A 26,270-nucleotide genomic window follows, 5' to 3' on the forward strand; every position below is an offset into this window, starting at 1 on the left:
CTCCTTCCACCAGCATCTTTCCACGGAAGGAAAGATGCCTTGAGGGTAGAGTGGAGTTAGAAGGCAGTGAGGGCCTGGCAGCTCAGGGTCAGGATCCTCTAGTTGCTATGTTCAGAGTGTTTCTTCTTGGGTCCCCAGTCCCCTCCTGAGGCGCACCTCCTCCAGGTCTGGCCGCACTCCTGTGCATCTTGTCGGGCACCTGTCAGCCAACTCTAACTTTTCTCCTGTCCTGGCCCAGCACCGTGATCTCCTGTCCCCGCAGCAAGCTGCCACCCTGGGGAGACCCCACAGCTGGATCACAACTGCAGGACTCCTGGCTTCACAGCCTTGTTATTTCAGTCTCCCTTTGCACTTAGGAATCTGCAGAATTGGCAGGGTTAGGGCCATCAGAGGGGCAAGATGGCAGTAAGGAGTGCAAATCTTAGGAGACTTGTGTCCCTTTTAGCTAGACTGACCATTCCCTTCTTCCTCCCACTCTCTCTCTTTTCCTCTTCCCCCTCTTCTCCCTTTCCTTGTCCTCTCTTCCCCTCTGTCTTCCCTCCCCCACCCCACCCCCTCCTCGCGCCCTTCATCCAAGCCTCTGCCTCGGCCCCTCTGAGCTAGCTGAGTGGGGAAGGGGAGGGACGGCTGCAGGCTGTGCCGGGACCTGGCTGTGCGGCGGGCGGCGGCGGGGCGCGGGGCTGGGGCGCGGGGCGCTGGGTTCAGGGTGCGGGCGCGGGGCGCGGGGCGGGCGTCAGACGCTGTGAGCGCCCAGGCTGAGCACCGAGAAGGCGGCGCGGTGCTTGCGGAGCAGCAGGCGGATCTTCTCGTCGTCGGAGTCGGGGTCCAGAGGCTTGTTGTACTCGTCGTCCTCGTTCTCGGAAGCCGCGCGATCCGCGCCGGCGCCCGCGCCTCCCGGGGCCCGCGGCGTGGAGGAGGAAGGCTCCAGCGCGCTCTTCTTCCTCCACTTGGTCCTGCGGTTCTGGAACCACACCTGGGGAGGACAAGCAGGGGCGCGTCGGGGGAGCCTCCACTCCACGGCCGGCCCCGCGCGCGCGCGCGCAACACTCGATCCCGGCCTGGACCGAGTCACGTGATGCCGAGGTAGAAAAGGTCTGCGTTCACCCCGCCGCGACTCTCCGGAGGGGCGGCGTCCTCCTCGCGCCCCAGGGGGCGCCCCCCCAGCGGCTGGCGCGCCTCGAGGTGGAGTTGCGCTCCACGGCCGCGTCCCACGGACCCGGCGGCGTCCGGGGCTGGGGCCGTGGCCCCGCGCTAGGCCGCGCGCATCGCTTGCACGGGACTGCTACCAAAGTAAGCACATGAGCGAAATAAACAGACACACGTCTCCCTTCTCCTTTAGCTTCACAGACTCACTGGCCGTTGCGAATGATCTCCCCTAACTAGAAAAGTGGCGTGCACCCTGCTCCAGAGGGTTCCAGGCTGCAGACTCCTCTGGCGGGAGCAAGCGCGCAGTGAGAGTCTGCTGGTGCTCCAGGAGTGAGGCGAAGGCTCAGCAAAGCCCAGACTTGGGGTCCCCACCTGTCCCTGCACCTCGGGTACCAGTGGACAAAGCACTGAGTCGGCCTGGCCTGGCCCATGGCTTTCTTCTTTGAGAGTCCGGGAGGACTCTAGCGCCAAAGTTGGACAAGTGGCCCCCAGGAGGCGGCGCTGCGGGGCTGAGGGGCATGTAGGAAAGGATTTCAGCTTCTCCCCACGCCCTGCAGTAGCTCTCATAACAGCTGTGCCACAGCCACCAGGCGCTCTACCATGCCTAATACCACCCAACTTGCCAAAGATGAGTGGGGTGAGTGGTGGTGGTGTCTTCTCTGTAAAGACTGCTGAATAGAAGCCAGCCCCTTTTACTGGCTAACGCACAAAGGGTGAAGCCATTTCTATTCCGGCCCCAAAGCTATTGAGGGCGCTTGGGATTGCTAGCAGAGATTGCAGAAGTGGACCAGCATCAAGTCTCAGTGTCTCAGTTTGAGGCCAAGAGCAAGAAACTGGATTGAAGTTTATTTTCATCTGTAAAGCAGACCATTACAAAAATTTCAAAGTTGCCATGAGAGCCGAGTACTAGTGGCTCATACCTACACTTCTAGTTACTCAAAAGTCTGAGATCTGAGAATAGCTGTTCAAAGCCAGCCTGGTCAGGAAAGTCCACTCTGTGTGTGTGTGTGTGTGTGTATACAGGTCCTGGGGGCTTGAACTCAGGACCTGAATAGAACACTGTCTCTGAACTCCTTTTGCTCAAGGCTAGTGCTCTACCACTTGGGCTATAGCTCCACTTCTACCTTTTTTGGAAGTTTAGTGGAGGTAAGACAATCACAGACTTTCCTGCCTGGGCTGGCTTTGAACCACAATTCTCAGATCTCAGTCTCCTGAGTAGTTAGGTTTACAGGTGTGAACCACTGGTGCCTGGTTCGCCTGCTCTCACTCAATCTCCCTCTTCCCCGCCCCCACCAAGGGCTTGAACTTGGGGCTTGGGTGCTATCCCTGAGCTTTGGAGTTCAAGTTTAGCACCTTACCACATGAGCCATAGCTCCACTTCTAGCTTTTTTTTTGGTCCAGTCGTGGGCCTGAACTCTGGGCCTGGGCGCTGTCCCTCAGCTCTTCAGCTCAAGGCTAGCGAGCTACCACTTGAGCGCCATTTCCAGCTTTTTATGTGGTGCTGAGGAATCAAACCCAGGGCCTCATGCATGCAAGGCAAGCACTCTACCACTGAGCCACCTTCCCAGCCCTCCACTTCTGGCTTTTTGGTGGATAAGAGTCTCATGGACTTTACTGCCCAGGAAGACTTCAAGCTGCAACAATCAGATCTCAGCCTCCAGAGTAGCCAGGATTACAGGTGTGAGCCATGGGCACCTGGATCTGTGACACTTTTTGTTTGTTTGTTTTTGTCGGTCGTGGGTCTTGAACTCTGAGCCTGAACACTGTCCCTGCGCTCTTCAGCTCAAGGTGAGCACTCTACCACTTGAGCCACAGCACCACTTCTGGTTTTCTAGTGTTTTTTATTGGAGATAAGAGTCCTACAGACTTTCCTGCCCGGGCTGGCTTTGAACCGTGATCGTCAGATCTCAGCCTCCTGAGTAGCTAGGATTACAGGCGTGAACAACTGGCGCCCAGCTGACACTTTTTTTTTTTTCTTGCCAGTCGTGGGGCTTGAACTCTAGGCCTGGGTGCTGTCCCTGAGCGCTTCAGCTCAAGGTGAGTGCTCTATCACTTGAGCCACAGTGCCACTTGCAGTTTTCTAGTGTTTGATGTACTTTCCTGCCTGGGGTTGATTTGGAACCACAATCCTCAGATCTCAGCCTCCTGAGTAGTTACAATTATAGACGTGAACCACCAGTGCCTGGCTTGTGACATTATCTATAAGTAGCCACCAAACACCCAGAAGTGAAGGTGTAGTTCAAGTGGTAAAGCACCAACCTGCCTAGAGCAAAAAAACCTACGAAGCAGTGCCTAGTCCCTGAGTTTAAGCCCTAGTACAAATACCCAAAAATAAAATAATGAAGAATTTAAAATAAAATAAAAAAGACTGCTGTGAAGATTAAATTTGGCACATTATACAGCTTTCAGAGAGAGAGAGCTCATAGATGGCAGCTCTTGGGATCTATTTCTAATTACTAACATCTCTGTGGTTGGATGGGCAAGCACTGCCCCTCTGGGATGGGCTCCTTCTGAAGAGCTGCAAGTTTTGGGGAAAGAGTGTCCACATGCATATAGTGGCCTCCTGTCCCCAGGATGCCTTCTTCCATATACTCACCTTCACCTGCGACTCGGTCATGCCCAGCGAGTATGCCAGCCTTGCCCTTTCAGGGCCTGCCAAGTACTTGGTCTGCTCAAAGGTTTTCTCCAAGGCAAAGATCTGGTGCCCTGTGAAGGTGGGTCTAGTGTGCTTTTTCTTGTGGATGCTGTCACTCAGAGGGTCCGGGGCTGGTAGGAGGAAGGGAAGTGGGTTAGTAGGACATATGGAAACCTAATGATGTATACTGCCTAGAAGGTGCCAACCCAGCCCTGCCTCTCCCACAAGGTGGAAGCCTCTCTCACATAGCAACTGATGTTGCTAGGGTATGATGACACCTGCACCCTGAGCAGCATTCCTGACAACCAGGTAACAGTTTGGTGCTAACCTCTGCCATGTCTGGGGAACAAGGCTCCCGGGTGGCTGCCCCATACTCGAGCTATTTAGGGACAGCAGGAATCTTATGCTTTTCTGCCAATGCTGCCTTCTAAGAGGAACGAGGTGTCTCCAGATACCAAGACAAAGCTGCTCCTTCACATCACCAAAATGGGTTGTCACACTCTAGCTGCAGTCAGAGCTCCTGGGGCCTATCAATTGCTCCCTACTTCCTTATTCCTAGGCCCCCTACTTCCCAGGTTGGGAAGGATAGGAAAGCCTCCAGCCCCAAAGCACTACTTCTCCAGTCCTCAGGCCTTGAGGTCATAGGTTAGGATGGTGCCAGAGGGGTTGGGCACTAGGGCTGGGAAGCTCCAGCCAGGGAAGCCATCTCAGGAAGGACTTGGTTCCATGGGCACCGGAACAGTAAAATTCTCTATGTTGGGCCCTGATCAGAAAAGTACAGCCCAACATCCCACACCTTTGTCTCTCATCACAGGTAGGGATACTGAGGCACGGAAATAGGAAGGGAGGGCCTGATGTACCATTCTTAGTCCTGTTCCCTTTGCCTTAATCTGACAACCAAATCTTGCCTATTTTCTAGTGGGTGTGTGCATCCAGGACAAGGGTCCAGGGTTGAGATGGGGACTGGAGTATAGGAGAGACAGATTGAGGCTATGGCTTTCCCAAACCAGACCAGAATAGGTTAACTGATCTGCAGCACCTTCAAAATACTCCAGTTTTTCAGAAGGGGAAGGTGTCTGTTCAGCAGTGTAGGAGGTGAGAGGCAGGTGTGTTTGGGAGTCTCCATGATTGACTCAGAAACTCTACTGTAGCAGAGAGCCTAGGAGTCAGCCTCAAGTGAAGGCCCATCTGCCTACCCGGATCTGGCTAGGACCTCAGGGGCACAGGAAAGGCTCCTAAAGCCAGCCATTGTCTCTCTGATGCCCAGGTGAATCTCCCTTGCCTATGCCTAATCTGGTCAGCTCCTCTATTCCCCTATTGGTGTTATGGATGCCTTATATCAGTTCTCTGAAAACTAAGGCTTGGGGTACCCTGAGGTGAGGCATGCTATACAGGAGTTACGGCCAAGTTCAGCTAGGCTCAGCTGCTGCTTCTGGTTGTTGCTACTGCTATGCCCACCGGAAGGGTGAGCAATAGCCCCTAGCTTACAGGTGGGGTTCAGTGGCCTAAAAGTGTGCTTGGTTTCTTTCAATGATGCCGGGCATGAATGGGCTCTTTGAGAATGTGACAGAGCAGCCAAGTTTTCCTCCCTGCAGGCAGCAGGTACGTGCTTTGGGGTCAATATGGTATAGCAGAGGCTCTGAGCAGGAGGAAGAAGGGAGCTAGCAGGACACTGCACAGCTTGGGCTGGGCTACGTGGCTTCCTCTGGGCCTAGAACACTCAGGGTTCTGAAGAGGCCAGTGAGATGACTTGGCTGAGATGAGGGGCAGATAGCTGTGCTAAACAAAGAGGGGGCAGAGGGGATGGGGTGGACTTCAGGCCTGCCCTGAGCTGAGGAGCTGGATGTAAAGTCTGGGCCCCTGTCTCATGGTGCCCGGCTATTAGAGGCCCTGCCTGCCTTCTGCCTCTTTCCACCAGCCAGTCAGGCTGGTGGTGGAGGCTCCCCGTACTCACTGTTGCTGCATGGCCGCCCTCCTCGCCAGTCCTGGCCTGTGTCCGCCCAGCAGTTCCGGCTCCGGGTGGGGTACTCATTCCCAGTCTTGGAAAAATTCCCCACCTGGGGGCCATAGTAGACCCCCTGAGAGCTGAGCCCCCCAAAGCTGGCCACATGGGGGTAGCTGGAGAGAAGACCACTGTTCGGCGTGGCTACAGGCCTGCTCAGGATGTCTGTGATCCCGTGAGGGGTCCCCGCAGCCAGCTGGGGGCCCAGTCCCGGGGGGCTGAGCTTGTAGAAGGAGTTCTGCACCGAGTACTGGCACACAGGGGCCTTCATCTCTGAGAACTGGGCCAGCGGCGTGTTGTTCAACAGGAATGTCCCCTGCAGATTGGACTCCATGATCTCTAGGTCAGGAGTAGGACGAGAAGTCCAAGTGCAGGCTCCGAAGGCCTGGGAGCCTAGGGTGCAGCCCTGAATCGCATGGCAGGTGTGGAGGGTGGGAAGCAGCCCAAGCCTTTGACTGCCCTCCACCTAAAGCATCCGGCCCAGCCCTGGCCCAGGGACTGGCACCCACGTCAGCTTCTCGGAAGTCAGGTGCACAGGGCAGGGGGAAGGTCTCCACGCTTTCTTTTTCCAGCCTACCTTGACTGGAGAAGGCTGTTCCCCATGCTCAGCAAAGCCCCTTCCTCTGCCTCTGGGTCTGGAGACCCTCCATGAGAAGTTTTAAGTTCAGAGAAGGGACATTTCCCTGATAAAGATATGGCCCATTAGAATACAGACCACAGACTGGCTGAGCTATGAGAGCCGGGCTGCCATTGGTTGGAACCCACACGGGCCTCACATTGGCTTTTCCTAGACAAATTGCACTTTGAAAGATTGACTGTAAAATCAGCCAAGGTGTGTGTGTGTGTGTGTGTGTGTGTGTGTGTGTGTGTGTGAGAGAGAGAGAGAGAGAGAGAGAGAGAGAGAGAGAGAGAGAGAGAGAGAGAGAATTAGCCCTAGAAGCTCCGTTCATTGTCAGAGGCTTCTCCTGCTTCCCCCAAGTCCAGGTTCTAGGAAAAAGTGGGTGTCTGAAGCTCTGGGGGGCAACTGGAAATCACTGTCCATACAGCTGTTACTAAGGATGAACTGCAGAACTTAAGTCTCTGCTCGGAGCTGCTCCTGTTTCTTTCTGTGCTGATGCTCATGCTTTCTTTGCAGAACAGAGCTGCTTTCTCCTCTCCTTTCCTTGGTGCAAAAGCAGGGTAAGTAGGGGAGATGGGCAAGGACTGGGTAGGATGTAAATCCCTGTGGCTCTTGTGAGAGCCTGATGGGTATATGGAGTCAGAGGGTGGGGAGTGGGCAGCTCTCAGTGTGGCAGGCATGTGTCTCTTCCTGCCCAATGAGGCAAAAAAGAGGGGTGGCTGTGCAGCCTCTCTACCTCTGGGCAGTCTTCCCTGGACATCTCTGTGGACTCTGTCTGTCTGGGGTCTGGGTCTGGAATCTGATGTTGAGAGGTTCCCCTCTTTGGCCGTGGAGCCCTGTACAAGGCATTTGACTGGGGCTAGTAAATACTTGATACTTGAGCCAGACTTGAATTTCAAAGCACTCATCTAATATTTTATCGGATATTCTTTTTAAACAACATCTGAGGGTCTTCTGAGGCAATCTCTCATTTCACAACAACCAGAAAAATGAGGTACAGAAGAACCACAGCTATTTCCAGATAACTGGGGTCTTTTCTGTTTGGGGCAGTGCTTTATTTTTAAAGTTTTTTTTGAAAATGGAATCCAGAATGCCCCTTCTCTGAGCAAGATGACAGGAGAAAAAACCCTGAGATTGCTGGACAGAGGTTAGCTCTGCCCCTCTGCTGCCTGGGACCCCTAGAAAACTTCCAGACTAGGCTACGGGCTCTGTGGGGCTCTCTCTCTCACATGTGGCTGCACTTTTGCAGGTGGAGACAAGCACCCCTTGCCGGCCTTCTTGTTTTCCTAGGGCAGGGAACGTCCTTTCTTGTTCAGAACTAGTATGACTAGGGTCATACTCTGTGGGGGCACAGACCATTCAGGTTAGGGGAAAGAGGATTTAAGGATGTAGAGATGGTTCTCTACAAGTTTAGATTAAGACCAAGAGAAAAGATTTTTACTCATCTAAGGAGGCTTTGCCAGACATCACAACTATTTTGGAAACTTAGTTGAATCCCAGGAATGCCTCCCAATCGCATCAAGGTAATTGTCATCCTGAAACTATTTTTAAGAGACTTCTGGGTAATGCAAATGCACAGCAATGATTGGTTCTTTAGAGGTAGGGGTCAGAAAGGAGATTTTTAGATTTCAAGAGAGTAGCTTGGGGTATGGTGGAGCTGGAGTGTTCTGATGAGTTTATAGAGGGAAGTTGGCTGCAGGGGTCAGTTCTTATTTAATACTATAGTTGACAAAAGTGTGGTGACTGGGAACCCAAACATGACAAAAGGAAGGGACTTTTATTATTTAATGTTTTTGACAGATGAGGAAACGGGCCAGTGAGATACCCAGTGAGCACAAGGCTGTTTTCTTTCTATAGCAAGTTCTTGAATGTTTACTGGCACATAGTGCAGGGCCAGATGTCTTCCCAGGGGAGTTAGACGGCTCTGGCAGTGCACGCCAACTGCAGGTTCCCGGTGACTTGAAGTGTGTTCTCCCGCCCACGTCTCCCCATTCCAGGATAGCTTTTAGGCAGGTGAGAAATCTGCTCTGCCATCTCTTTGGGGGTTTCTTCCAGGGTGATGGTCCTAAGTGATTGCCCAGGGTTTCCTGGAGGAGCAGGACATTGGGGGACTCCTCGGGGAGGGGGGGTACAAGCTTCCCCAGATCTGACCCATACCTGTAGCCAGGGTTCACTCAGCTCAAGCCCCCTCCCTCCCAAGACGATACAAAGAGAGACAGAGCCCCAGGTCATGAGTCAGTTTCTTTATTAATGTTGACATTTGTTCAGCTGGTGTAGGGAGAATGGTCTATACATCAGAGGTGGGGGGACACTCTCTCCCAGTCACAGAGCATGTGAGAGAGTCAAGAAATGATTCATTTTTCATAACAATTAAAAAAATCAAGGTAATTTCAAAACTTCTAAAAAGCGTCTAATGTGCAGACTGCAGCATTCTCTAGGCATCAAGTGGAGACCCCAACCTCCTCCTAAACAGCTCCTACTAGCAACGGGAGCGTGCAGCCACGCCGCGCGGCCGTGGGCCAGGCTTCAGCCCGGGCGGCGGCGGCCAAGCAGCCATGCCGGAAGGAGCGAAGGTGCCAAAGCATAGCCTGGGGCCGGGCCGAGGCCGGCCGCTAAGAGGGGCTACTGGGTCGGCGGCAGCGCGGCCTGGGAGGAAGGTGCAGGACGAGGCGGGCTGGCGGGCTCGGTGCCCGGCTTCGCCCTGGCCGGGCGGCTCCCCAGCCGCGCTGCCGCCCCTCCCGCGGCGCCGAAGGGCCGGGCCCGGGGCCGCGGCCGCGTCCGAGCAGGCCCGGCTCGTGCGTGCGTGGAGCAGGCGGCAGAGGCCGAATTGCCTGCTTGGAGGCAGCCGCGGCGCGGCGCGGGGCGGGGCCGGGACACGGTGCGCCCGGTTCGGTTCACAAAACAAAACAAACCCCGCCTGCGCGGTGCCCAGCGCGCTCGCGCGGCCTGGACGGCGGAGCCTGGCCGCCCGGCTACGCCGGAGACCTCCGGGCTGGCCTCCTGGCCCGGGGGTCGCCGGCGTCAAGGGCGCTTCTGTGCTACTTGGAAGTTTAGATGTGTCCCGAGGACACCTCCGAAGAGCGGCGGGAGGAGGGAGTGGACGTCCGTCCGTCCGTCCGTCCGTCCGTCACCCGGCTCCGCGAGCGGGAAATGCCTGCCCGTCTCTCTCCTGGCCCTAGGGGGCGCCGCCCGAGCTGGGCGGGCCGGATTGTGCTGATTCGGGCCTCCCTCTGCCGGAGGCTCTAGAGTGACTTTAAGGCTCTTCCCTGATGGCACCCAGGCAAGGAGCTGTCAGATTCCTTCCGACTCTGATCCGGAGGAAGGAAGCCAGGCTCTCCTTCCTACTGGGTGCGGTCTGGGCTCCGCCCCGGCTGGGAGCCCAGGGCCTGCACCCAGACCACCACCTCCCAGCCTGCAGGCCGCCTGGACTTCGAGCACCAAGTTGGCTCTGGGAGACCTTTGGGTGGTCCTGACCTGTAGAAACTGGCAGATTACATTCACTACTAGCCTACTTCCTTCCTTCCTGTCACTGAGAGACAGCCCTGGCTCCTTCTCCTGCAGAGGGAGAAGTCCTCAGGAGCTGAGCTTTAGTGCTTTGTACATACTGCTAAGTGTTTCTATTGGTTTGCATAGTATTTATTGTTTTCATATACACAAGGCTGATTACTGTACAGTTTACACTTTGAACACAGACTATGATAGAAGGGCTTGAAGATATGGAAAACCTCTTTCTCTATGGAACATGCTGGTGCAATCCTGGGACAGCCACTGGCCCTTCCCCAATGAAAAGACCATTCAGATGGGTCCCTGGCTCCCTTGAGCCCTACAGTTCAACCTGGGGGTTGAGATCCTCCCTCAGACTCTCAAGTCCCTAATACAAAGAGACCCAAGTGCACTCACAAGTGATAATTTCCTACTGGAAGATGATTACTACTGAATCTGGCGGAGAGACATAATATTAAAAAAAAATCCATCTTATCCACTGGAGAATGGTGGACACAACTTCAGAGGTCACGGTCAAATCAGTGTGTAGGCTGGGGAGTGGAGTGTGCATCCTGAATGTCAGGTGGCATGCTCTGGGAGGAGCAGTCCACTCGGAAGTTGGTAAACTGTCACAAACAGAGCAGAGGAGTAGGGACAGGGGAGGTTGGGGACATGGGATTAAGGTGTTAAACTGACTTTATGCCTAGTTCTCATTCATTTTTCTTTCCAGGAAGCCCACATGGATTTCTTACAGATGAGGTTGAAAAAAAAAAAAGTACCCTGTGAGAAGTCAAAATCAAGACAATTAAAAAACAAAACCCAAACCACCCTCAGCCACAAGAGCCCTTATTCACATTTGCATCCATGCCCTCTCTGGCATTAGTTTTCCATCCCTTTCTCTCCTCTGCCCTCTTTTTGCTGCCTTTGTCTTGATTCCCGGCAGATCCACAGTCGCTAGAGGCAGGATTGAAGACTGCAGGTCATGCGTCTACAGTCAGTCATTCATGCGAATAGGAGGCTAAAGGAAGTCCCTTACAGAGGTCATGCCGTGAGCTGGAAAAACATGTGCCATGTTCTGTAGCCCTCGTCCAGCTCTCCTCCTGTGTGCATGGCAGAGTATGTGGAATTCAGGGTTTGGGTGTTGAGGTGTGATCCTGAGGGCACAAAAAAAGAAGTCACTTAGAATTTAAAAGTGCAACTTTAAACATGGATTTTGTGGTGGCTGCACAGGTGGAGTCTGGTGAAGAAATCAGGCTCCCAAGCAAGGCAATGAGTCAGAGCAGTGTTGCCTGCAGACATTGGCCTTTTAGAAACACCACTCACACTTTCCTGCTCATTGCCCATAGGTGCCTCACAGTGCTGGCCACCCAGCCCACTGGTTTAGTGCAGAGCAGGGCTAGTGTGATGCTTCCTTCTCCCAGCAGCAGGTAGAGGGTGCTCTCCTGCTGGTCCAGGCCACTGGGAAAAGTCCTCACCGGTAGGTTTGCATTGTAACGATCTACTTACATGAGCCTGGAGCTGGGCCAAGAAAGATTAAGGTGAGGATAGGCAGTGGTGCCCTATACTCTCACCCAAAAAACCCCCATAAATGTCTGCTGTGTGCCCTCCCTAGGGACCTGAGATGGCACAGCCTTGCTCTCTAGCTTCTTGAACTCATGGCCTCAAAGAACAATAGTTCCTCTTGGGCTCTGGTCCACAAGCCCTTCCTGTCAAGTGTCTCTGGCATCGGTCCTCAATTTCCCCATGAGGGACAAAGTCTTGTGTGGCAGGAAGCTTTGAAAGACAGATGCATTCTCCCTAGAATACAATGTCTCTTTGCCCATGGGGCAAAGTCAAACCCTGCAACTTGGGGCTCACAGCAACACAAGATTCTTGCCCCTCATGGGGCCTCAGCCTACAGCCTGGTTGAGAAACTGCATGTTTTCAAGAAAAGCTACTCAAGATTTTGCTTGTGGGGACCCAGAAACCCAAGGGGAAAGAGGTCATTTTAAAAAGAGAAAACTGGTTGTAGTTAGGACATGAAAAGGTAGGAAGGTATGCTGAGGCAGAGTTGTTCCCAATTTTAGAGCTCTTTTAGGTCTTAGCGATGGCAGGGCTGGGGAGGTATGCTGGCAGTGGCCAAGGAGAACTGAATTCTGGATGTTTCCAGGGAAGGAAGTGTGGTATAAGGGCCTTTGCCAGAGGCTTCTGTGGAGCTGCTGGACGGCCAGGTTCTTCTGCTGAACTTCATCACGCTGTCTCTTGTCAGGACAGGGCTCCACTCTCAGCCTAGGCCCCCCTCAGCTAAGCCCCCTCCCAAGCCGTGTGAGCCTGAAGTGCTCTCTTAAAGCTTCAGTCCAGTCTCCTCTCTGGCTGAGGTTAAGGCCTACCTCCACAAATCTTCCTGTTTCCTGCCTCATGCAACCTGTTAGTGACAGAATATTGCAGGACACATTGGTCGAGCACACGATCTCTGAAGCCAGACTGCTCCAGTTTAACACCTGTTCTGGTAATTCCCTATTCCTTGACCTAGGTTAAGATAGTTACCTGCTCTGCAACTCAGTGTCATCTACCATAGAATGATGGCAGTATGAGGACCAGCTCAGATGGTTCCAGGTCCCTAAAGTGCCTAGGACAGGGACATGCTGTACATGTGAACTATTTCTTGGCTCTCTTGGTAGGAGGGTTATAAACACAGGGGGTCAGGAATTCCTTCCTGGTGTTTCCCACAATGCCTACCTATACCAGTGCTAAGCACTCTTGAAGTAAGAAGCCACATGAAATCTAGGAGTCTAAGATCTCTGATGAACTTTTCTTCTAGGCCCTGAACAAAAAAGGTCCAGGCCACAGAGACCAGATGGAGAGGAACAAAAATAAGTCCAACTGCTGTAGCAGGCACTCAGCGCTGGAATAAGAATACAGCCTCCTGCTACCTTATCTGCTTCTTCTCCACTGTACCTCACCTCCTGTTCTTCTGTGAGAGAGACTCACCCTTCCACCACTTAGCAAAGAGCCCTTTCTTCTGAGTAGCCAGGCTCCTTCCCTCATTTCCTCTTTGTGCTGTGGCACTTGTTCCCAAGCTCACCCAAGTGTTTGTGGCTCCCTCTTGTCTCCTTGTCTCTGACTTTATCATGTTGGAAGTGGCTGGTGAAACAATGGACTGTAGGTGAAACAAAGCCTGGCTACCTCCTCCCATTGAGACTATGGATTAGGTTTAAAGTTATTAAGATACTCTACTGTCAGAGTTAAAGCAAATTTGCAACCACAGGGTCTGAATGTTCCTCAAAGAGGAAAACAAGAAAGGTGGTGGTGGTGGAGTGGGGGGATTGTTCCTCCTGCAGAGTCCTGGAGAGCCCTAGGGGGGTGAGCAGAAGGGTGCCCAGACTCATAGGAACCCAGAGGACAAGCCATGCTGCCTCTGTCCCCAGTCCTTCTAAGCCCAACCCCTCCACTGTCTCTCCACATTGATGCCCTGACACTTGAACACAAAATCCACCATCTGCTTTGATTAAATAGCAATTATTTACTAGAACGTCCTGCTGACTTCCAACTTGAGTGTAGAAGCCTTTCCAGTGCTACAGGCGACTATGAAGAAAGCAAAATTAGGGGTGAGGTCTACTTAGTCCTCCTGGATGGAGGTACCCTGCTATGGAGGGTGTCCCATATCTCAACACACCAAAAAACCCCACCATTCTGAAACAGGATAACTTGAGGAAAATGAGGCCTGGTGAAGGCACCCGAAAATCTGGTATTTAGAAACTTAGAAGGCTTATCTTTGCTTCAAAGAGAGACAACAAGATCCATTCCTTCCTGAGGGATGCATTTCTGACCCTAAGATAGCAGGGAGCCTTACTTATCTCAAGGATAAGGATCTGTTTCATGGCAGGATGCATTCTTACCTGGAAGAGCTGCCCCCAAACATCCAGAAACTCAGAAAGTAACAGGAGTAATTGGAGCAAAGATAAAACAACTAGCTTTGCATAACTTTGAAGCCAGAACCCCTGCCTTTACCAGAGTGCTCTCTCTCTCTCTCTCTCTTTCTCCTACCCTTCCTCTCTTAGTCTCCCGTGGAGAGCAACCACACTGTATTAGAGTGTGCCCCTGCCCTTCTGTTTGTCTATTTGTCTGTCTGATTGTTTGCTTGTTTACTTACTCAGTAAAGCTCTATTAAGTTTTCTTACCATTGTGACTTGTCCAGAAATTCCTATTCTGCAATTGAAGTCAAGGACCCTAAGTGAAGAGTTCTATATTTAAAGGGTAACTTCACTAACCCTCACCTGCATCTGGTGACAATTCCTTTCAGCTTGCTTTTCAGATGTAACAACGATAACAGCACTTCTGGGAGGTTTGGGAAGACATACTAACTCAACTTTTAATACACATTAAAAATCACTTAGCAGCTTGATGGAGCATGCTATACTAGAAATGGAATTCAGCAGGACTGGGGCAGGGGCCAGGAACGTACACGCTCCTTATCTTCCCTTTTTTTTTTTTCTTGGTGCTTGGGATGAACCCAGGGCCTCACGCATGCTAGATAAAGGTTCTACCACTAAGCTACACCCTCAGCCTGGGAATCTACATTTTAATAAGATTCTTAGGTGTGACATGGGGCTGTGGATTGCACTTTGATAGAGTTCACTAGAACTTGACAGCCTGTAAAGCCCTTTCACAGACATAAGCCCATCCATCTCCACAGCCTTCCTGCAAGAAAATATTGGCATTATTACTACTTTATGGGCAAAGAACTTGAGGCTCAGGAAGGTCAATTGACTCTACAAATACAACCTGCCATTGATTGAGTGCCAGAGTGACTACATTCTCATTTACTCTTCACAATAACTCTCATGCTATTATTCTTTGTAAACATTTTTTTTTCCAGTGTTGGGGGTAAAACCCAGAGCTCCCATTGCTTTACTACTGGTGAATACCAGTAGCCCTGTAAACTTCCTTATTTACATGTATCAAAAGGAACCATTTCCATTCTCTCTTGAGGATTCCAAAGTTTGGGACAGTTGAATTGTTTAAGGCCATACAACCTGTGACTAGGGAATAGGAGGAGACTGGCCTCAAATCTAGACTCTCAAGAAAACCTTTTACACTCTGATTCTCCACATTTGAAGTAACTGTTATGTTTTACTCTGTGAACTCTGAATTAGTGAACACTGAACCAGTGCTCCAAGGGAAACATAAAGTTAGTTTCTTGTTCTAAGAATTTCACTGTTCTGGGGCTGGGAAGGTGGCTCCGTGGTAAAGCGCTTGCCTTGCATGCCTGAGGCCCTGGGTTCGATTCCTCAGCACCACATAAGCAAAAAGAAAAAAGCCGGAAGTGGCGCTGTGGCTCAAGTGGTAGAGCGCTAGCCTTGAGCTGAAGAGCTGAGGGACAGCGCCCAGGCCCAGAGTTCAGGCCCCACGACCGGACCCCAAAAAAGAACCAGACAGCCTGCAGCCCCCTCACTGTCTTCTCAGCAGCATTTGCTCTCACTGGGATGGTAAAGCATTCCATGCTGCCGCTTGGCCCTCTGGGATTCTGGAAAGTGCCAGCCTCCATGCTTTCTCCTTCATTTCTATCCCCACTACACAATGCCCTTGCCTTTTGTTGGCAGAGGGACAGCACTGCCTGGAAGCCAGGCTGCTCTGTGTTCCTGAAACCATGCTCTTGTGAATCTCGTCCTCATTAACTGTGGGTTTTTTAGCTTCTCTGAAGGTCATTTATAGTATACTAAAAAAATTCAGGCTGGAGGCATGGCTCAAGTGGTACAGCACTTGTCTAGCAAGTACAAGGCCCTGAGTTCAAACCTCAGTATGGGCAAAAACAACAGCAACAAAATGTCTATTGCCTGGCACTAGTGTCCTGTAACCCTAGCTGCTTAGGAGGCTGAAATGTGAGGCTTGTGGTTTGAAGCCAGCCCAAGCAGAAAAGTCCATGAGACTCTTATCTTTGATTAACCAGCAGAAAAAAAAGCAGGGAAGTGGAGGTATGGTTTAAGTGGTGGAGTGCCAGACTTGAACAGAAAAAGCCAAGTATGAGAGTGCCCTGGCCCTGAGTTCAAGCTGCAGTACCAGTACACACAATTTTTTTTGTTCCTTATTTACCCCAGCCTGGCTTCTAGACTATCCCCATTCAGAACACTGTTAGAACTTAAGACAAACCAAAGCTCAAATTTAAACAAAATAGAAAGGGATACTTTTGCTTTAAAATTATTCACACCTTAGGGTTCTTTCTAGGTCCCTATTACAACTCCATAGCCTTCTAAAGCAGCAGCTGCTTTAGTATCTCCTGGTACTGCCAGGGTTAATTCTGTGGCCTCCTTAAGCTGCTGAGGAGTCAGGTCTAATTTTATCCTTGGACTGGATCTGCCAGTCCTCTTTTTTGCCCAAGTGCTGAGATATGTCGGGAAGCCTCAAGTCAGCACTTCTGGTGACTCAGAATGCAGCAAGCCCTGCTTTTTGCAAAAATGCAGAAAACCAGCAACCGCTTGCTGCTTGGCCCCAGAAGCTGACCCTGGAGATGTAGATGGTAACAGCTGAGTTAGTGGTGTGCTGGACATGATGATTCTGGCTCCCTGCTGACTCCCACCCCGATGCATCCTGTACTGAGTTGCCCCGAGTTGGACACAAAGAAGAGCCTCAGGGCAGCTCAGTACAGGATCCCTCAGGGAGGGTAGAGATCACAGCTGGATGCTAGAGCCCAGTACTGTAAAGATCTGCTGAGACCCTCACTGCACATCATGGCACACCCCTCTTTAGCACCACTGCCCCATGCTCACACTCACCATGCATGGGCACCCAGCCCAACCTGAGCACCCCCTGACTTTCAATGTCCCTTCCTAGAAAGCAAGCATACAGCCCTGTCCATGAACACCAAGGAGAACCTCAGCCTGGGATTGGGCAGGACTTCAGATAGGTTCCAGGACATTCCAGCTCCAAGTTCTGGAGTACTTTGTAGGCCCTCATGTTGGAATTTCATAGCTCAGATGTCCTCTCTCCAGTCTATTAACGCTAGAGCCCTCCCTACCTGCTTTCCAAGATACATCATTGCTTATCTCTGCTGAGTGTTTTTTCATTAATGAAATCATTGTTGCAAAACTATACAGGGGCTTGGGAAGTGGCTCAGTGATAAAGCCCATGCCTAGCATGCATGAGGCTGGGCTCCAATCTCTTCATGGGGAGGGGGCATGCAATTATACTCTCCCTGAGAGACCAGAGAGATATGATTTTCTCTTAGACAAAGAAGCCAAAGCTCATAAAATGTTACTAAGTTTGGAGGTGTGAGAGTCAGGATCTCTAGACCAGTCATGTTGACCCTGTGCATTGTGCTTGGGTGGGGAAGATGGCCTGGGAGGGGCAAGCAGGCAGGAGCAACCATTCCACTGAAAAAGGATGCAGATCATGCAGAAGGATGAGAAAGCCATTGTTACCTCCCAAGAAACTACTCCAAGGAGACTCGAGATCACTGTTTGCCCCTTTTCAGGCTGGCCCGCTTCACTATCTGAGCCCCTTTCCTGCCCTCTATCAGATCCGGCTGTAGGCCACTCCCTCTCAGCTCCACCTGGAGATGGCAGCAGACAGAAAGCAGGACAGATCACACTCACAGATGAGAAAAAGAGGCCAAAGAATGGAAAGGGACAGTGTGGAGCTGGTGGGAAGCCTGCCCAAAACGAAGGAGAGCAGAAGCACAGCACAGTGCAGAGGCGGAGTAGAGGTGAGGCAGGAGATGACCTCACTGGGCCACTCTGGAGAATGGGGGCTTCCAGGAGCCCACACCCCTTCAGTACCTTGGAGTGTTTCATAAAGTACTCAATATCGGCCTCCAGTTCACTAGGGTCCTCCAGGGGCCCCTCAACAATCACCTCCTCATGTTGCTGGGTGTCATCAGTGCCAGATGAGTCCACCTGCCGAACGACCTTGCGAATGATCTGGAAGAGAAAGAGGAAGGTGGTTGTTTAAGCCATCAAGGTAGAGTTTTAAAAAAGCAAGTTTCCAGGAGTGAGATCTGAGGGAGAGGCAGTCCTTGTCACTGAGGGACAAGAGAAGGGACACTGGACTCTTGCTGCCACCACTGTGGGAAAGCCACACTGGAACATGGCAGAGGGCCTAGAATGTATAGACTCTGTGAAGGTTTCACTTAATGCTCATTTTGACCATGCATAATGATGTATTAATCCCTAGATTTTTTTACCAGTCTTTTGGATGGGAGTTGATGTTGGCCTTCTATCTCCAGTATTTGAGGGCAGAGAAGGCATCATTTATCCATCTATAGCAATTCTGCTCACCTCCCACCTCCTCACCGCCTCATCCTTTTCATTCATCCAGATTTGTAAGTTCTATTTACTCTGGGCCAAGCATAGTCCTACCCCATACATAAGAGAAGAGATGATTGCCAGGGTCTTGCCTATTTAGGTGAGCAACAGCCCCATGGAAGAACTGGAGAAACTCTTCCTCTATCCCTCTCCTAGTAGCAGAACAGCTCTTTTTTAATTCTTTGTATGTGTGCGTGGGGGGGGGGGGGGTCGGGGGAGAGGGCTGAACTCAAGGCCTTGAGCTCTTGCTTGGCTATTTTTGCTCAAGGCTATTGCTCTACCACTTAAGCAACACCTCTACTTCTTGTCTTCCTGGGCTAGCTTTGAACCTCAATCCTCAGATCTCAGCCTCTTGAGTAGCTAGAATTATAAACTTGAGCAGTCGATGCCTGATCAGGCTGATTCTTTTTTTAAAATTTAATTTTTACATTTTTATTATTATATCTTTAAGTAGTAGTACAAAGAAGTTCCCATTCTACAAAACAGTATGTGAGTGCCAGGTGTCTGACATTGCCACCCATCTCTCCTAACCCAGCCCTTCTCTCACCTTTTTTTTCAGGCTGATTCTTGACAGCTAAATCATTCCTGGTGACATATTTATTAATACACAACATAAATTCAATATATCTCCACATACTTGTCAATTAGAGGAGGTCCCTGGTAGCCTGGGAATGACTACCCTGCTCTCTTAGTGCTCATTTTCAAAGCTGGGCATAGTAGGACTAGCTTTGGATATTCTGAGGGGGCCAGTCCTAGGACAGGGCAGCTTGTGCCATTCAGGCTCAGTTGGGACCAAGACTATGAGGACCTCCATGTTGGGGCTACAAAGGACCGAAAGCACTAAGCTCCCATCTGTAGGGGTGGCTGGCCACAGCCATGCCAGCCCCATTAGGACAGCAATGAGATTGAGTTCCACTGGCTTTTAGTTCCACTGGCCTCTGCCTAGAACAGGAGGTTCCTCTGTGCACCTACCTTCTTGGTGACAATGTTGCCCTGCTCATCTGTGAATTGTTCCTCTGTCACCTGCTCACCTGGAATATTCTGAAGCTCATTTCCCTGAAATTAGATAAAAGGAAAAATCACAAGCTTGGTAAGTGGGAATTTAGGAATAAGAGTTAAGAATGAGGAAACAGAAAAGCAGAAGCAGCAATAAATATAAAATAAACCTCCACAATAGCAAGAAACTCAAGCTCAGCAACTGGTTACAATCAAGCCAAGTTGTGGGTGGTGCCCCATGAGGCCTGAAGCCTGAGGTTGGAGGCCAGGAAAGAGTCCAGAGCTTGCCTGTGTTTTATCTTCTAACAGCAGGCTAGACAGGCCCTGAGCAGGAGGCGAGGCTCCTGTTTTAGATGAACTTTACAGCTTAAATGCCCAGCCATGAGCAGTACTACTCTAAGTGTGACTTGTAATGCAATCCTAAAGTTGACTGGTGACAAAAGTGAGAATAAATGGATCTTCCAAATCCTAGAGCCCAGCTCTCTGGACAGTTACCCTGTGCTGGGAACAAGGGAAGTCCCCAGACCATGTCACACACATCTCTAGCTCCCAGGACAGAGCCCAGTCCAAAACCTTCCTGATTCTTCTCTTCCAAAACATTTCCTGACCTGAACTGACACAGCCCCCAGCTCCACCCTGTCTATGGTTCTGGTGCCCCCTCCTGCCCTCACCCTGCCGCCTGCCTGGTGTTACCTTTAAGAAGACCCGCCGCCGGACCACCCTGGTGGAGATGGTCTCCTCATCGTCACTCAGGCCCTCGCTCTCACCCAGCTCCTTGTCCAGCTCCTGGTGGATGTGCTTCAGCACAAAGCACAGGGAGCCCTTCACAATGTACATCACATTCTGACAGCTGACCAAGAAGAAGCCCAGCAGCACCAGGGTGACCAGGAGTTGGGTGATGAAAGTCCACATCCTCACCTCCTCCCACAGCCAGTCTTCTGGGGACCAGGGGAGCCAGGGGCACAGATGTGGCAGAAAGCCAGCATCTCATGCTCCTCTGGGACTCCTGAGCCCCTCAGCAGCCCTGACCATCTTCTCTCCCTCTCCCTCTCTCTCTTTTTCTCTCTCTTCTGGTTGGCTTTCTATTCCTCACTATTTCTCTCTCCAAGCAGGAGAGCAAATTGCCCTCTCAGCTAGGACAGCATGGCCTCGGTGCCCTCCTGTCGAGCTGCGCAGGCTCTGGCCTCTGTCCTGGGTGACGTCTGGCTGCTATAATTTCACCTCTCAAACCAGCTGCTGGAACTGTCCAACTTGGCGAGATGGGAGTCAGCAGGTGCTGGCTCCCAGACCCTACAAGCATACACATCAATCACCATCAAAAGGAAGAGGGTCGTGCTGGCCTTTCCTGCCAGAATCAGAAGGACTTTGGTTCTGGTCTCCATGCTGGGCACTGGGACCAGCTAACGCCTGGGAAAGTGAAGAGTTTATTTAAAAAAAATAGCCCAATGCATGTTTTCTTCTCATATGCATAAGTTAGATCTAAATTATAAACATACATGAAAATGTATACAGGGGCATAAGCATACATACACAAACATATCAACTAAATATTATATACGCAGGGGAGGCAGCTGAAACACATGTGGTATGTGTGAGGAGGAATGAAGTCAAGAGAAGGGGGACAGAGGAATAGAAAGAGGAAAGGTGGGTAAATGCAGCCATAATGAATCAATGTACATATGTGAAAAGGAGAACAGGTAAACTGAGAGACGAGGGGATTGGGAGACACGGGGAAGAATGATGGAAGGGGTCACATTGATTGAGATGCGTTGTACTCACAAACTGACATGTTATATTGTAACCTGTTTGTACAACTACTAAGTATTATTAAAATAAATTTAAAAGATAGCCACAAGAGTGAGTGGCTTTCTAGGTAGAGTCAGATGGTGGAAGGTAAGTATTCAACACAGGTAGGAGGGAAGGCCACATGGAAGCTGGTGTGCAATTTCCATTGTCCCCAGGGGCTTCTGTCCCTTTTTTTCCAGCCACAGCAATACCAACCCCTAGTACAGAAGTGGTATCTATTTAAGGCCTTCCCTCTTTCTGTGCTAAGCTAGTGATGCTCATTCAGTAGAAACTACATGTTTTTTACTTGGATTCACAAAGCTGATTTACAAACACAGCCATCGCATCTGAATGTTCTGGTTCAGGTTGTTTCCTTCAAGCAGCAGCCCAACTAGGCAAACTACCTTACAATTCACCTACCATGGGGTCTTGGGAAAGCTGATCTTCTCTGTGCCTCTGTTTCCTCATCTGTAAAATGAAAATTAAAGTGTTCTCCCTACTCTCTTGACTGCTGTGAAGGCCACATGGTTAAAGAATACTAGCACCATGAATAACATCGACAAATGTATTGCAGTGTATCCTGCTCAGCAGGTGTTGGTCCATGTGTTTCATGTTGACTTGCTTAAACCTACTATTTATGGTCAACTTTCCTGTTTTCCATAGAGGAGACAGGCAAAGACAGTTAAGGGAACTTGCTTATAGAAGTGTAAGTAAGATTTCAAACTCCTGTCCTCCCCTACTTCTCCCAAATGGCCTCTGTTCAACAAGAAAGCAACTGGATAAATAAAAGCCCAAGCAAAGATTCAAGCCACATAAGACATTTAGTTGTAGCTCAGCTAAGGAGTATAGGGAAACTAAGCGCCAGTGACTTACGTCTGTAATCCTACCTACTCAGGAGGCTGAGATCTGAGTATCACGGTTCAAAGCCAGCCTGGGCAGGAAAGTCTGTGAGCCTCTTAACTCCAATTAACCACCAGAAAACCAGAAGTGGAGCTGTGGTTCAAAATGGTAGTATGCTAACCTTGAGCAAAATAGCTCAGGGACAGTGCTCAGGCCCTGGTCAAAATTGTTGTAATGAATGTTATAAGGAAACTCAGTCACAAGAAACAGAGAAACCACCACTTAAAAGGCCAAATTATGACTCTTTTTTTTTGTCGGTCATGGGGCTTGAACTCTGGGCCTGGGCGCTGTCCCTCAGCTCTTCAGCTCATGGCTAGCGCTCTACCACTTGAGCCACAATGCTATGTCTGGTTTTCTGAGTGGTTTATTGGAGATAAGAGTCTCAAGGACTTTTCCTGCCCAGGCTGGCTTTGAACTGCGATCTTCAGATCTCAGCCTCCAGAGTAGCTAGGATTACAGGCGTGAGCCACCAGCACCCGGCTATGAGTCTTCATTGGAGAGCTGGAGGCCACTGGTGGACTCATGTCTCAAAGGCCAGCAGTTCCGGCCCCCCCACCCCCAAAAAAAGTATAGAGGAGGAAAGAGGAAGATGAATCTGTGGCAGAGTACTTGTCTAGAATGCATAAAGGACCCTTTGGGTTTCACTTGCATGCGTGCGTGCGCGCGCACACACACACACACACACACACACACACAACCGGTCTCCAGAGGAATTAGTTACATTACAGTTGTTTCCAGCTGTTTCCTAAATCCCAAGTGACTTGGTATTGCTCTACTGCTCTGTCACTCCATCATTGTTGTTAGGGATTCAATATAAATACTAGTAAGTGGGAGCTTCCAAACCACCTTCAATGGGCCTCATAATCATCCTTTGGGTGAAAGTCAAATGCCCTAATGATGGTAGTCTATCCATCCAATAGTCCTCTGGCCAGGGAGTCGAAAGGGGGATGCCTGTGTACTCAGCCTGGCAAACTGAGTCACCTAGGATGTGAAACTAGAAATTGGACTCTCCTCCCAAATGCCGATTATGTGACCCCAATGAAAGCCTGAGGCCTCTCTCTAGGTCTCAGTTTACTCATTTATAATAAAGAGTTGGATATGTGATATAGAAGTCTTCTCTCTGTTCCCCATATTCCCCTCACCAAGGGCTGACTATAGGGAGCAGAGGGAAGAATGCTCATGACTTCCTTCTTTTTCCTGGGAGATTCAGAGCAGCCTATGCTTGGGGTCTGGCGCTTGCTGCTGGGAGAGATTGGATTTGGTGCCAAGGAGCAGCCTGATGGGAAAGCATGCCCTGGGTGGCCCACAGTTGAAAATGGATGCACTGTCTGACCTGTCCAAGTGCACATACTTGGCAAGGAAGCTTTCTAAATAAAACTCTACTTAATTCCTAGCAGTTCTTAATAGCCAACAGCTCAGAACCACTGGAGGGCCAGCCTTGTTCTTAAGTCTCTAAAGGAGTCCTGCCAGGCTAGATTCAGGGAGGAAGGGAAGGGAGGGAAAGGCTGTAAGGAAAGTGGGTAGACAATATGAAAACAAACTGCTGGGTGTCAAGCACATGGGCCATGTGCATATTAAAAACATATGCAGTATGCCAATGAAAATTTTATAATACACAAATCAAAGACAAATGCTAATATGATGTCTAAGATTTGTTTCAAAATAATATGTGGGGGAAGGGAGGAGAGCTGCCGATGAAACAAGATTGGCAGTGGTAAGTGGGTAGTTGTGGAACCTGGGAATGGGGAGAAAGGGTGGGAAGGGAAAGAGACAACAGATCAAGGCAGACTTAGGGATGGAAAGTGCAAGAGGAAGGGAAGGAAGAAGGGAGGACAGAGAGAGGAAGTCGCCTAGGATAGCAGGGGGAGAAGAGAAGGTTGCTGCCCATATCTTGCTGCCTTCCAACCCAGATGACACCCAGAGTCACAGAAGTCCAGAACTGGTGGACACTGATGATTTTTTCCAGTCACTTCCTTGATGCCCACTGGGGGCACTGAGGTGCCGAGGAGAGTGGCTGGTCACGCAGCCCCAAGAGAGTGCCGCTGGTGCACGGCTCTGCAGACCCAGGCTGGGCAGTTCTCTTGGCTCCAAGTTTGTTCTTTTTCTTCTTTTCTTTTCCCCATCCCTCCCTCCCTCCCTCTTACTCTCTCCCTCCCTCCTTTCTTCTTTCTTTTTTCTCCTTTCCTTCTATCGTTCCTCCCTCCTCCCCCCCCCCCTCCCCGTGTACAGGGGCTTGAACTCAGGCCAGGGCCCTGTCCCTTAGCTTTTTCACTCATTCTACCACTTGAGCCACAGGTCCATTTTGGGCCTTTTGGTGGTAAATTGGAGGTAAGAGTTTCTTGGACTTTCCTTCCCTGGCTGGCTTCACACTATAATCCTCAGATCTCAGCCTCCTGAGTATCTAGGCTTACAGGCATGAAACCACTGGCTCAGTTCAGCTCCAAGCTCTTTCTAAATCATGTTGGGCAAGCAAAATAAACAGAAACTGTGGTTTGGTCCCACTCAAACCTCTGAAGCCTACTGGGAGAGTAAGGCTTTGAGCAAGCCACCCAGCATTCTGAGAATCCCTAGCTAAGGAGGGAGGAGGGAGGGCTGCCATGTGGCCAAAGGGAGGGATCACCACAATTACTACGAGCCTCTCCCCTCCTTGGTAGAGGTCCAGGAGGCAGAAAGTTCTTGTGTTCCCACTTAAAGAGAAAGTGAAGTCACTGTCAGTTTCTAAAGAAAGCAAACATACTTGGCTCAGGTTGACTGCATGAGCTTCCCAGGTTGGGAAGGAAGAATGGAAGTGCTCCCTATAAGCTCTCACCTGTATTTCCCGGGAGAAGGTGTTCCCGGCTGCCTGCAGCCACTCTCCAGGGCCTCGGAGGTTGTGTTCCCTGCTTGCCTGAATGCTAGAAGTCTCAGGCTGCTCCATCCTCACAAGCTCCCTTGAAGATACCAGCACCTTCTCATATTCCTGAGGCCCACTGGGCTCCAGCCGTTGAACAGTGGTGATCTTTCTCTGGAGTGAATGTGGGCCTTGTATAATCTCCTCTTGCCAGGGGCTTTGTGTGACATCTTGCAGGTGAGAGACCATGGAGCTTTGTCTATCCCAGTCCTGTGCTCTGGGATCCAGGCAGGAGACAGATGGCCAGAGAGAGAGAGGAAGGACAACTGGTCACCCTCAGTTTCTGTTCTTGGAGATCATTCCCCCACCCCAGCCTAACCCACCCCAGGGCTATGGTTCATCCAGGACACAGTCTGGACTATTATCCAGTCTTAAGGGTCTAGAGATTGTGAACAGGTCACACAGCAGACTGCCACAGTGAAGAGGTACACATGACACATCAGTGTCACCGGATGGGGCAGGTCATTGGACCATTGGGCCCCTCTCTTTAAGAGAGCCATTGTCCTCTTTGGGTTCACAGATGCATTAGCTCATGTCCTCAGACAATGCCATGCACTCCTGCCCTCTAGGTCACTCCCATATCCTCATGAGACAATGTGATCACTCTCCCTCCAGCGATGCTTTGCCATGGCTTCCTCAATATCACTCCTTCTCTGGCACTCCTATAAGCAGACTTTGTTGACTCTCTTGACTTTCTGAGTACCACAGCAGACATGTCTTCAGAGCTTCTGCTGACCACACCTACTGCCTGAGTGGGTGCCTTCAATTTCTGGCTTTAAATCTATCCAGATGCTTGCCTAGAGTACATCTTCTTGGACTTCAGATGTGTGTGTCCATCTGCTCCTCTGCCTCTCTCCATTGGGTTTCTAATAGGTACCTCAAGGGTGGCAAGGTCAGATCCCACCTATGGTCTTCCCTCCATACCTACTCCACTGGTCTTCTCTTTACTTGTGAAGTTCTTGTTATTTGTCAAGTGAGAACACCAGGGCCCTCCCTGTCTTCTTGCTTCTCTCATACCATATTCCATATCATGTTAGTCAGAAAACCTTTCTGGTCTGACTTTAAAAATATATCCTGAACCCAAACACTTCTCTCATCAATGATGCCTCACTATTAGTGATGCCATCACCATTAGTGCTAGCTCCCAACTGTCTCGACAACCTCTGCTCAAGGCTAAATCTTCACATGTGCAGAAAAGACATTTTCCTTTTTTTTTCAGGGCTTAGGTTTGCTAGGCAGGTGCTGTATCACTTGAACAAGCCCTCAGCCCTTCTTTAGTACTTTTTTTATCCACAGTTGGTTGAACTCATGGCTTTGGAATCCACAAATATATTAACACTATCTTATTTCTTGTCAGTTTCTCCACTAATTCTCTCAGGTAGAAACTTTTGTCTGATTTGCTAATACCATATCCCCAACATGTAGGTATTATTTACAGTGCCAGCAAATGGTAGGTGGTCTATTATTATCTTGTGAATAAGTGACATTCACCTGTCCACACTAGATGGCTGACCAAGGTCACAGAGTTAGCAGGT

General features: G+C 50.5%; 2 protein-coding genes across 9 annotated transcripts in view; both read right to left on the reverse strand.

Moving 5' to 3' along the window:
- Positions 1–733: 733 nt before the first annotated feature.
- Positions 734–6,117, reverse strand: Nkx6-3 (NK6 homeobox 3). The gene is made up of 3 exons (XM_042679497.1): positions 5,736–6,117; positions 3,743–3,912; positions 734–973 (listed from the first exon to the last, which is right to left on the reverse strand). The coding sequence occupies exons 1-3, from the start codon at positions 6,115–6,117 to the stop codon at positions 734–736; spliced, it is 792 nt and encodes a 263-aa protein (XP_042535431.1).
- A 3,269-nt stretch (positions 6,118–9,386) lies between these two features.
- The window catches only part of Ank1 (ankyrin 1), a 132,151-nt gene continuing 115,267 nt past the window's right edge, over positions 9,387–26,270 (reverse strand). For 2 of the 8 annotated variants that reach the window (XM_042679427.1, XM_042679424.1), the window contains 4 exons: positions 24,655–24,952; positions 19,137–19,220; positions 17,640–17,780; positions 10,446–11,039 (listed from right to left, as the gene is read on the reverse strand). In XM_042679427.1, coding sequence (XP_042535361.1) covers positions 11,013–11,039; positions 17,640–17,780; positions 19,137–19,220; positions 24,655–24,952 — 550 coding nt within the window. In that variant the 3' untranslated portion in view covers positions 10,446–11,012. The other 6 variants (XM_042679428.1, XM_042679425.1, XM_042679426.1 and 3 more) reach the window with 5 other exon arrangements.

Source organism: Dipodomys spectabilis, unplaced genomic scaffold, assembly GCF_019054845.1.
Source record: "Dipodomys spectabilis isolate Male_0828 unplaced genomic scaffold, ASM1905484v1 ptg000052l, whole genome shotgun sequence".
In the NCBI taxonomy this organism is placed as follows: domain Eukaryota; kingdom Metazoa; phylum Chordata; class Mammalia; order Rodentia; family Heteromyidae; genus Dipodomys; species Dipodomys spectabilis.

Excerpts from the sequence above, each read along its gene's own strand:
- Nkx6-3 (XM_042679497.1), bottom strand. The coding sequence starts at position 6,117 with ATGGAGTCCAATCTGCAGGGGACATTCCTGTTGAACAACACGCCGCTG. Across the intron at positions 3,913-5,735 it reads AGGGCGGCCATGCAGCAACA|CCCCGGACCCTCTGAGTGAC; the intron begins GTGAGTACGGGG and ends TCCTCCTACCAG. Across the intron at positions 974-3,742 it reads TGACCGAGTCGCAGGTGAAG|GTGTGGTTCCAGAACCGCAG; the intron begins GTGAGTATATGG and ends TGTCCTCCCCAG.